This window comes from Beta vulgaris, chromosome 4 (genome assembly GCF_026745355.1).
Source record: "Beta vulgaris subsp. vulgaris cultivar EL10 chromosome 4, EL10.2, whole genome shotgun sequence".
Taxonomy (NCBI): Eukaryota; Viridiplantae; Streptophyta; class Magnoliopsida; order Caryophyllales; family Amaranthaceae; genus Beta; species Beta vulgaris.
Window position 1 is genome coordinate 53,710,734 of NC_079205.1, and position 11,361 is coordinate 53,722,094.

General features: G+C 35.1%; 1 protein-coding gene across 1 annotated transcript; it reads left to right on the forward strand.

Moving 5' to 3' along the window:
* The first annotated feature begins 639 nt into the window (after nucleotides 1-639).
* On the forward strand, nucleotides 640-8,210 carry LOC104890786 (uncharacterized). The gene is made up of 8 exons (XM_010676377.4): nucleotides 640-1,570; nucleotides 2,746-2,837; nucleotides 2,978-3,678; nucleotides 5,718-5,788; nucleotides 6,400-6,489; nucleotides 6,590-6,787; nucleotides 7,221-7,293; nucleotides 7,562-8,210. Exons 1-8 carry the CDS (start codon nucleotides 1,199-1,201, stop codon nucleotides 7,723-7,725), a joined length of 1,761 nt encoding a protein of 586 aa, XP_010674679.1. The 5' UTR covers nucleotides 640-1,198; the 3' UTR covers nucleotides 7,726-8,210.
* Nucleotides 8,211-11,361: the final 3,151 nt, after the last annotated feature.

The window sequence follows — 11,361 nt, forward strand, 5'->3', positions numbered from 1 at the left end:
CCACTCCTCCTTATTCCCATCTTTCTTTAATAACAATACATATGTATGTAAAAGGTTAGGATGTTTTCAATATTAAAGTTTAGTACAACTACATTAATGTGTGAGATGAGGTTCTTATTCAAATTTTCCAATCTTATATATTAACTTAGATACTATTGAAAATATAATAGATTAATAATAGCATGATAGAATATTCTACCAAGGTTCCATCGTCAATATTGAATATCCAATTGCTCAGCTCAAAATTACGGCCTCAAGTCTACTTTCATTTTTCGACTATATCTTATTTCATTAACAAAAAAAATAAATTCTAACTTAGATTAGTTTTTTAAAAGAGTGTAATTACTAATATCTAAAATTTGTATCAAAAAATAAATTTTAATCCATCCAATTATATACTTTGTACTTTTATGTGAGAGTTTTTTTTTACAGAATCGTTCTATTTATTTCAGAATAGTGAAAGTACAATTTTTGTTCAATATATATTTTTATATGATAATTGTTATTTTATTATACGGATCGAACTAATACCTTCTTAATCATATTTTTAATTATATTGGGGAGCAACTAAACATCAAAGTGCAGTGATATAGATATAATTCTCTAATTGCCATTTTTAATTTATGAAGATCTTTCAAAGATGTCCAAAACAAAACCGGGGCAAATAAAAGGGGACAACAGTTCAAGTTGCGCAGCTCTAGAAGACACGACAGGGATTTAGATTCAGCACCTTCTCTCTCTCTCTTTCTCTCTCCTGCTGTCTCAAAACTCTTGCAATATTCTTTGCTTCTCTGCCATACTCGCTCTTCAACATATTGACCTCTATCTTCCTTTAAAACCCTCAATCATTAATTAGCTCATCAATAATAATTGCACGCTATTCACAAATTTCACATTTTCTCAAAGCTTTCAATTTCAAACTAATCCGTACCAATTCTTCCCATCTTCTCAATACATTTATTAAAATCACTTAGCTCAAACTTTACCTTAAAGCAGCTAAACCCAGTTCATCAAACAGCAAATATTAGTATAAAAACATTGACCCCTCAAAAAAAAAGTCAAAATTATGAGTACCCAGATCAATTTTCAGCTTCTTTGATCCAAGATTAGGAAATTTGGGAATCTAGAAAATACCCAATTTTTCCAAAATTCCAACTTTTTTATATTTTTCTGGGTTTTTTTGTTGATTAAAGTTGAGATGTCAGCTTCATGTCCTAGCAATGCAATCCAATTCAACAGAACCCTTTGTGCTTGTGCACCAGGGTATCTCTTAAATGCTACTTCTAATAACTGCACTTTGTTCACTAACTCTCCTTCAAATTGGGTTGTTAATTCTGGGATTGATTATTCAATTTCATTCCCTGAAACTGTATTCTCTTTTGACCAAATCAAGAAGTTTACTCAGTCTCAAGCTGTTTTCTTGGAAGCTACTGCAATCTTGTTGGCTTCTTGGCTTTTGTTTTGTGTGTTTGTGAGGTTTGGCAAGTTGAGTGGTGGAAGGTCTATTTGGTTCCAGATTAGATGGTGGATCAGCCGCCTTGATGTTTGCTTTGCTACTAGACATTGGCTGGTAATTTGCTGCTGTTGTTGTTTGTTGTTGTTGTTTTTTCTTTTTCTTGCTTGGTTATATTTTTGGGTTTCGATTGATTGTGTTTGATTGTTTGTTGGGATGAATTGGTCAGTGTGCTGAAAAAATAAGCATATTCAACTATGTAAATATATATGATGTTTCTGTGTCTGTATCTGTTTCCTTTTTTGTTTTTTTGGTAAAGAAACATTGTCTATTTATGATGTGGCTCATTGCTTAATAGTCCGGTCACAACCATTTTGATCAGTGGAAGTGTTGGAAGGTGACAATGACTTTCATTCTGTCATGAGTTTATTATCTTTTGAACAGATATCCAAATGCTTTAATAAGTAATTGATTGACTTAAAAGTTGCATTGTTTTGGGCAGAACACGTTATGATCCAACGCGGAGTTCTTGTTCCTAACATTGATTCTATGGGCATGTGCATGATTATGAAGATTTTCCTATATGTTCTTTATGTTAAATTAAGTAGGTATTGGCAACCAGTATATATATGGCTCAGGAGCTCATATTACCTAGGAAGTGTCTCTGCTAAACAGGAGATCATCTCCTTCAAACATCAGTGGAGGAGGTTGTGAAACCATGACCTTGATCTCTATTTGGCAGTGAGAGTGGTATTTAGGTTACTCTGTAAGGTTTAAACTGTTCTAGTCATGTCATCGAAACATCTTTTGAGGGTCTAAGTGAAGTTAGGTACAAAAGGTTGGTTGGTGTGGGACCAGTGGCCTTGTACCACTTCTACTGTGCATCAGCTATGTGAGTGTCAAAAGACATACAGGGTTACTCGTGTCAAGTAGAGCTCTTTCTTTAGCACAGTTATCTCGGATTCTTGGTACCCTTTTAGTAACGATGGGAACATAGTAAGTCTAGATTTAGGCTTACCAATTACCATATATTATCTATATGATAAATATAGAAACATTTTCTTCGTATTATCTTAGAAGGTTTCCATAGGTCCTTATATGTGTAATTTCTCACAGAAGAGTTGCATCTCGGTTGACTAAACGTCTTGGATCCTGAAGCCCTGGAGCCAAAATTTCCAGGACTGCTTTGTTATTACTCCCCATCTTCTTTGTTGTTGTATTTTGTTAGTCATCTTGTATGTATAGCACATTAGAAAAACTTGTTCAATTGACTATTACCTTGCTGTCTGTAGGAAGATCAGAAGGTAGTTAGGAAGAGAAAGACTGAACTTGGTGGAGCATTCTCCGTTGCTAGCTGGATACTTTTCATTGGTCTGTTCGCGGCGTGAGTATATGATTGTATACAAAGTGTGTTGTTTGTCTGATTCATTTCCTATCATAAAAGAGAATGCATTGCTTTTCCATCTCCTGTTTTCCATTTGTTTGCTACTGTGAGGAGCTTTCTTGACTTGCTTTCTACTGCAGGCTTCTGTATCAAATCATATCCAAAAGAAGTGTAGAGGTGCATAATCTTAGGGCAACAAACGCTCCTGATTTAGTATCTTTCGTGAATGATTTGGAGTTCAACATTACAACCATTTCCGCTATGAGCTGTTCTCAGTTGCGTGGTCTCGGTACTATATTCTTGGGAAACCCAGGTTCCATTGACTATCGGGTATCACCTCTCTCTACCTTTGCCAACTATTCTTGTCTTAACACTACTCTTGGACCAAAAGTAAGTTTGAGATGCAACAATTGCCCGCTTGTAAGGGATAGTGTGTACATCTCTTGGCAATTTGTTGATGTTCCCGGTGAACCTGCCAGTGCAGTTGCCTTTGAATTCAATCTTTCAGCAAGATACCCTGCACAGAAAAAACATATGAGTTTAGTCAGTGGTGTAGTGAGTAATGGAACTGATCTGGACAGTGCATCTTTAACATTTAGAGGCAGGGATACAAATATATTGAAGTTCAATTTGTTTCCCAGAGTATATCAGAAGTTACATAATCTAAAGCTTGTCCAACCTTTGTTCCATGAGTTTCTTCCGGGTTCCTTTATAAGAGATGCAAATGAGCTTCAAGTGTCCCTTCAGAGTTCAAATAATGGATTGATCAACACCACATTGCTTATCAATTTTCTCTCTGACTACATTGTTGAGATTGATAATCAGAATATCATGGGACCAGGTAAGTACCTTTGGTACTATGCATATGGTATCTATTTCATTTGGTCCTTTCTCTTTTCATGATGTATGGACACGTGTTTCTTGGATCAATAATGTTTTCACTTATATCCTTTGGATGGGGAGCTGGGTTACGAATATGTTAACTCACCACTGAAATATATGTGATTTGATGGCAAGCAGTATCCTTCTAGTGGGACCTGTTGTCCTCACATATGCAGGATATGCAATGATGGATTTGGAGATTGATACTTTTTGCCAATAATGAATAATGAGTTCTAAGTTTAGGTTAGAGAATCATGTAAATTATGTTTCTGTAATTTGTTGAATCCTTCTTTGGGTCTGAATCTCAATTTGAATAGCTCTTTATCATACCAGAGTTTTCCAAAAATTATAGAATGATTAACAATTAGCACCTTTTAGCAATAAGATTATGAAGATGGATTTAGTTACGTCTAGGGTCTCAAAATGTTCTTGCATCAATTTGTGGATGGTGAAATCAGTAAGAATAGATTCTAACTCCTATATATTTCTTGAATGGAATTTAGTATATCTGTATTTCGTATTTGTTGCATGGAAATATTAATGCGATATCATTTCTCACTTTAGTATATCTGTAACAAGCTGAGTTTCTTGACAGATTAATAATAAACTGGAGAAGATGATTTTCACTAATAAAGCTGAAATACAGAAGATGATTGGATAAAATATCAAGTATTTGAGTGACTTGACGCATTTCCAAGCTAACCACTGTTATGAACAGGGGCGAAGCCAGGACTTTAACATGAGGGGGCCTAATAACTACTAGGAGGACCAAATAACTAGTACTAGAGTTTTAAAATATAGCAAAACGTCTAATCCCACATTAATATATTTAAGCACATGAGGGAGGGGGCAAGGCCACCCTTGGTCTCTTTTTAGCTTTGGCCGTGCATGAGCTCTCAAATCTTCGTACCTCTTCCTCTCACCAATCTCGTCTGTTTATAGTGCTAATGCACTTGCTTTCTCTCCAAGTTAGCCTAATTATTATCTACTGCCTATATCACCTCTTGCCTATTCCAATGCATCACAATATTAACAAGTCAAAACTAGTCTGTTTTGAACACCAATTATTGTAGGTTTAGAGAGGTCAAACATATGCATCCTTGTCTCTGTGTTCCCTAAGATCCGTGGTTTGTAAAGATTTTTGAGGCTAAGAACCAATTCTTTTGGGGACAGTTTCAGCTCAGCTCATCAACTACTTTCCTCTCACAATTTTACTTTAGTTCAGTTCAGGCAACCCAAAAAAACAGGGCTTAAATGAGGCCTTGGCAGTTCGGTAAAATATTTGTTTAATCCCATTAAATCTTTCAACAGTGACTCGCTTAGCTCCACAGATACTAGAAAATCAAGTTTCTTTCCTGTGCTGAAATTATGTGGATTTACAACTACTTTTTCCGTTTGCTGATCTTTAGATGACTATCATTTAGTATTATTTCTCCATATTTGTAGCTTCTATTGTAGCAGACTAGCATCCTCTCTTAGGATTTATTCCCTGGGAGTGTTACGTTCAGTTGGCTGGTCACTTGATAGCCATGGAATATTATTGGTGCCGACTTAGAAGTGCTTCTTGATGACTTTCCAATGTAACTGGCAACTGGAGAAATGATGGTGTACTTTAAGTGTAAAATTTTTTTACTTGCAAGTGCTCTGCTTATTTGCAAGACTTAGAGGGGGAGAAGCCTGCATGTTTGAGTTAGCAATACAAATGTGTTTGAATGTCTTGCATTTTAAGCTGAACTACACAACATCTTCGTGTTAGTGATGTTGCTGGGGTCAGCTATTATTTTGAGGGCTGGAGTTGAGACTTACATGGTGCTTTTACTTCTTCACAACAGTGATTTGGATTCCACATTGAATGCTGATTTTTTTTCCTAATTTCATAGCATCTCGTTGTTGTTTCATGACATAAAGTCTTAACTCTTAGGTGTCCTCCCCCCTCCATATGATTAATTTCCCTCTTTCCTAAATGCTTTTATGTCTTGTTTACTTTGGAAATTGCAGTGAGCTTCCTCGCAGATCTTGGTGGTCTATACTGCATAAGTATTGGGATTTTCTTCTACCTTTTGGTGCAAGTATGTATCTCCTAACAATGATTTCGATAAATCTCATCTGTTGCTTGTTGGTGTATGTCTAGGAATGATAATGCATTGAAACTTGTGACCCTATCTCTGAGACTGTTGCTTGTTCTCTATATACATTGATTTTCTTGTGTAGGATTACTACAATTGTGAAATCAGCCTTTAACTTTAATTGTTAACTCTGTATCATGCTATATTACCGTGGTAACTTAATTGTTATGTTCTGTGAGCTTGTTCTACTTCCAAGAAATCTAAGTTCACGAGCTTGTTCTATCCAATAGGGTTGCAAGTTGCATATGGTATTTCACAGGGAGGGTCAGCTTGAGCCTTAAAATCTTGTGTTGGCAATTTGTTCTTCATTGGATTCTTCTCGTGGTTTCACTTTAGATAAGTCTAGTAATGACCCTTTCCCTATTAAAAGGACATTTTGCAAATTTCTTCATCCCCTTCTACCTGCCGGCTCCACTCTTTTGACATGCTTCTTTAATTTACTCGTTCAATCTAGTTATTGACTTTTATGTGAGACTGTGAGTATACGGTATACCTGATTGCTATAAAACCAGTCTCCAACCTAACTTTTCTTGATGATCATTTATGCCTTGTAGTGTGAATATAGGGTCAAAAGACTACGTAATGAAGATCAGGTTTTCAGGAATATCAGAAGCAGATGTAAAGCTAAGGCTCACTGGGACAAGGTGCAGTTCTTTTCTCTCATGTATGCTGGCATTTTGGTGGTTTACCATTTTTCTTTCCAATTGAGTTCTGATGGATCACTCTGGTTAACCTTAAATCCAGTTGAGAAAGTATGTGATGTATACATGGGGCCCTAGTTCATTACTTGAAGAAAATTATAACTTCAATAGTGACGGATGCTGTGCTTGTGCTGGTGGTTCCTCGCTCAGAAAGGGTGAATCCTTGCACACAAGGACTCGTCAAGAAATTAGCTTGCGTGCCATTAGTTTCGACAAGAAAGATAGCTCACATAAAGGGATGGTAAGTCTCTATTATTAACTTCCTGTTTGTCTTACACAATCAACTTATTTTGACATGTAGCTAGACCATTAAACCGCTGTATAATTTGTAACATAGGTCATGAGAATCTCTATGATGATCTTGCAGGAGTCTTTGTTTAGGCCGCCTAATGATTTGTTCTTCTAATGTTAGTTTCCATGCTTGTGAGATAGTCCTCTTAGTTGCCTTGAAATTTGAAAGACAGAAGTTCAGGCATTTATTTAAGATACATTCTGAATTCGGATATTGAGGTCTTGCATGTGTGATGTACTGATGTGTCTTGTGTATGCTTTGGAAAAAGAACTTTGGCAGGTGGTGCATTCATCTTCTCATGAGTAGACGACAATGTATTAGTATACTATTTGTTTCTCAGTTCGAGGCTGTATAATTAGTACTGTTCATGATGTTTTACCAGGCTGGAAAACATTTGTCAGAACCTGCAAAACCCACAAAAGATGACAATATTCCGCTTCCGCCCAGTTTACCCGGTAAGTTACTTCTGATAATTGCTTTGCCTTTTGAAGAAAAACTAAAATGTGAGTTAATCAAAATATGATTATAATCTCATTAAGTCTGAGAATTCAAAGTGCATAAAAAAAGGGTTGTTTCGTACATGTTATGAAGAGCATAATGTTTTTAGAGCTCAAAAATGCATCCGAACAGTATGAGAAACTTCTCTGACATCCGATTCTAATCTGTGATCAAGAAATGTACAGTGCTATTATCACTCATCCGAATTGAAATGTTGTCTGGCAGAACTTAATGGAAGTTCTACAGTGGATTTGTCTGATATCCAAAAGAACCTTCAAGAACTATACAAATATAACACAATGCTAAGGAAGGAACTGGTCAATACCCAGTCTATGCTACGTACTTTAACAGGCAAGCATCCACCTGTTCCATCAGAAGGCCAGACGTGATGACAAATTAGCCAGTTGACGGAACCTGAAATCATCTCCAGCAGCTTTAAGCCACTTTAGATGTCGACTTCAAGAGCTTCGGATCATCTTGATGAACTCTTTCCCGCTGTTATAAACTCTTCCGGACAGTAGATGATGTCCTTGACCGTGTGAAATTCTATATGTGGGCATTGAACGTCAATGTGTGATCCTAAAGGTAAAGTTCATCGTTTCTTGGAGTTACAGAATATGAGTTTGGATGCTGCAATTCTGCCCAAACTACCTTCTTGTGATCGTCATTTGTTGATACCGAAAAATACATAGTGAAGATATCATAGTGCATAAGTTCTGTTTGAGGTCCACCATATGTGCCTCTCTTAATTTGTTGTTCTAGTTTGTATCAACTTTTTATTTTTTTAAATTGTTTCACAGAACATTAAACCCAGATGATAAATGCTGCCATTGGTGTTTGGGGGTTTATTATAATGCCTCATTTTTTCGCTGTAGTAGTGCCTGTAACTAGATTTACAATGTAGTGGATACTGGATATGTATGTTTCCGGAAAATACCAAAACAATGTGAATTGTGCATAAGGCATGCAAGGAGGTATTGGGTTCAAAGTAGAGAAAGATTCTGAAACTTAAACGTGGTGGGGCACGGAAAATATTTGACCCAAATAAGCTCCTCATACTACTATGCAGTTTAACTATATTCTGAGTCATTTTGTAAAATGTTCTTTCTACACCTATAATTTGGGCTCCTATCCAAGTGTTATTACTATATGAGAACGATGAAAACCGACCAAGTACATAATGATACAAATACAACGAATTAAGTGTATGCATCAGTGTGTAGCGTGCATCATGCACCCAGATCATTTTATGTTCATTCGTTTATTTGCTCATTTGGTGTTTGCCAGTTTGGGCTCCAAATAAGAATTAAAAACATTTGGTCTGACATTTGCATGTATGATATATCAGTCGAGTGTATATTAGAAATTTTAAATTTATCAATGGTTTTATGACTTAGTTGATGGTTAGAGTATGTTATTCTAGTATGAACATTAGAATAACTACAAGGGGGAGGGTTGAATTGTAGTTGAGGGAAAATAGTCGAATTTAAATGCAGAATTAAAAGAATTTAGAATCAAAAGAAAGATCACACACAATTAGACCTACAAGAAAAACTTCCTAGGCTTAATAGGAAGAAAAATCTTGACCCTAAGAGATTTTGACTCAACACTCCTCTTATTAGAACAAGTCAAAAAGACTCTATTACTGGATTCTTCTTTGTTCCATTAGAAACTTGTTTTCAGTCATTCAGTTTTTCCCTGAACTGATGACACTCACTTGACTTCACTCGTCTTTTCTTTTCTCTCACTTGATTACAAGGATATTATGTGATTTTTCATTCACCCAAACACTAAAAATATTATAATGGTATGTATTTTAGGAGAAGAAGAAAATTACAGAAAAACTTTCTAAGTTAATTTGGAATTGTAATGCTTGAAAGTTCTATTTTTTCGACAACTATTTTCCCTTAAATAGTTGCTTAGCTTCTTATTCTTCACTCCACGTTCTCCATGTAGTGTTCTTGCTGAGTTCTAGGAATTGTGACCCATAACTCGCTGCACATCATCCACGATTTTTGCAACGATAAACCACCTCTTCCACTAGTCGTTTGTGCGCCATATCCAAAAGGAAGTTAGAGATAATCTCGCCCCTCTTCCTTCTATGTAGGCACATATATGTAACCTGATTTTTCTCAACAACACAACAACTATAAAAAATAGGATTTTTTGTCCATAACTGCATTTATTTGGGACTTTTTTGTGAAAAATTGCCTTATGAATTTTTTTTTGCACACAACTGCCACTAAAGAGACTTCCGGTTGTTGACTGCTGCCAAATAAAGTTTTCAGGCGTTGACTTATGATTTCTGGCAACTTAAAATCACGTGCTTGGCACGTGTTTCATTTTTTATGTTTTTTGAACCCAAAACTCACGCTCTTCACTCTTTCTCTCTCTTCTCTTAGAATTATAGCATGCATCTCATACATTGGACTTGTGCCATTAAATTTTTGGAGTTAAAAAAAATAGAAATTTTAAGATTTTCTTAGGAATATATATTTTTATGTATGATTATTTTCTATTTTCTATTTTCTTTTATGATTAGAGTTAAATTACTTTTCAGTTAAATTTACGTCTTTTCTCACTCGAAGAAATCCTCTCATATTAACTTGTTTATTTTCACTGCTTGCTTATTTATTAGAATTCATTGTTAACTTTATTTTTATAAATTTTTTAGTGTTAGCTTATTGATTTGTATAAGATATAATCCCTTTGTTAATTATATTGTTAGCAAAAGAAAAAAAAAAAAGAAAAATGAACACAAAAAAAAAAAAACCCACTAATGAGGATCACACGACCTGCTTTTTCATCGATTTCGGTTTAATATTTTCAATATTCTTTGTATTTCCTTTTGTCTAAATCTAATTAAAAATTCCCTCCAAAAATTCACAATTTCTTAACTTTATAAGCGTGTTTCCCTTTCAAAAACAAAAATTCCCCAACTCTTAACCCCCTCTATCTCTCTCCAAATCCAAGTACCCAACAGTGCTAGAGTCCCACAATGACTCTAATTAGAAATATAAACTATATCCCTTTCAAAAAAAAAAGAAATATAAACTATATATATCCTAACTAATATCCCTCTATTAACAATTCTAAGATTATATAACAACTTAGTTAGCTTATCTTATCCATCGAATAACTAATTTCCAAGTCCGAATTAGTGTTGATTTACTAGTTCTACTACAACTTGGAGATGACTAAGTTTGTCTTATAAATACATCTACCATATATATAGTAGGATACAAGAACATTATTCACGTACGTATTATTCAACAAAATATAGATTAAGCTTCTCTTTATTTTTCTCTCTTATATATAATCAATACACATGGAACCTCCATACCAGAATGATGATAATGAAACTCGAGAGACTTTTGTTTTAAATGAACCACCCATCGATATGCATTGTGATCTCTTAATAGAGGATAATAGCATCAATAAAGTAGTCTCGTTAAATAATGTAGAAAAGAGAGAAGCTTTGATAATAGAGACTAGTATGATGAGCAAGAAACTGATGCCTCCCTCGAACCCAGAATCAACAATAATGGATGATAATAATCAAGCATCTTCATCATCTAATCAAGCGGCGTCATCATCATCAACTCACGAGGATCGTATATGTAGATGGTTGCTCAATGACATTATGACAAAGAACAAGTATGAAAACGTGACTGACATGAAACTAATTTTAAGGAAAAAACTTGAAGCATCTGATGTAACTCATCAACAAAACAGATTATCGATTCCAGAGAGACAAAGTACATTATCAGAGTTTCTAACAGATGCTGAGAAATTACATCTTCATAAATCCAAACCCAATAAGAACGAGATAAATAAAAAGGAAAGTATTGATGTGAAGGTGATAGGGTGGAAATCTCTAAAAGAGTATAACATGACATTATGTCGTTGGGATTTCGAAGGTGGTGTTGGATTTAGGTATGTACTCAATGGTAGTGCATATAAGTCCCTTAGAGCGGAGAATGAACTAGGATTAAGAGATACCATTCGACTCGTGTCGTTTCGAT

Bases quoted from the DNA above. Each gene is read 5' to 3' on its own strand.
- LOC104890786 (XM_010676377.4), top strand. From the start codon at position 1,199: ATGTCAGCTTCATGTCCTAGCAATGCAATCCAATTCAACAGAACCCTT. The intron at 6,490-6,589 runs GTGCAGTTCTTT...CCTTAAATCCAG, and splicing joins CTAAGGCTCACTGGGACAAG to TTGAGAAAGTATGTGATGTA. The intron at 6,788-7,220 runs GTAAGTCTCTAT...ATGTTTTACCAG, and splicing joins ATAGCTCACATAAAGGGATG to GCTGGAAAACATTTGTCAGA.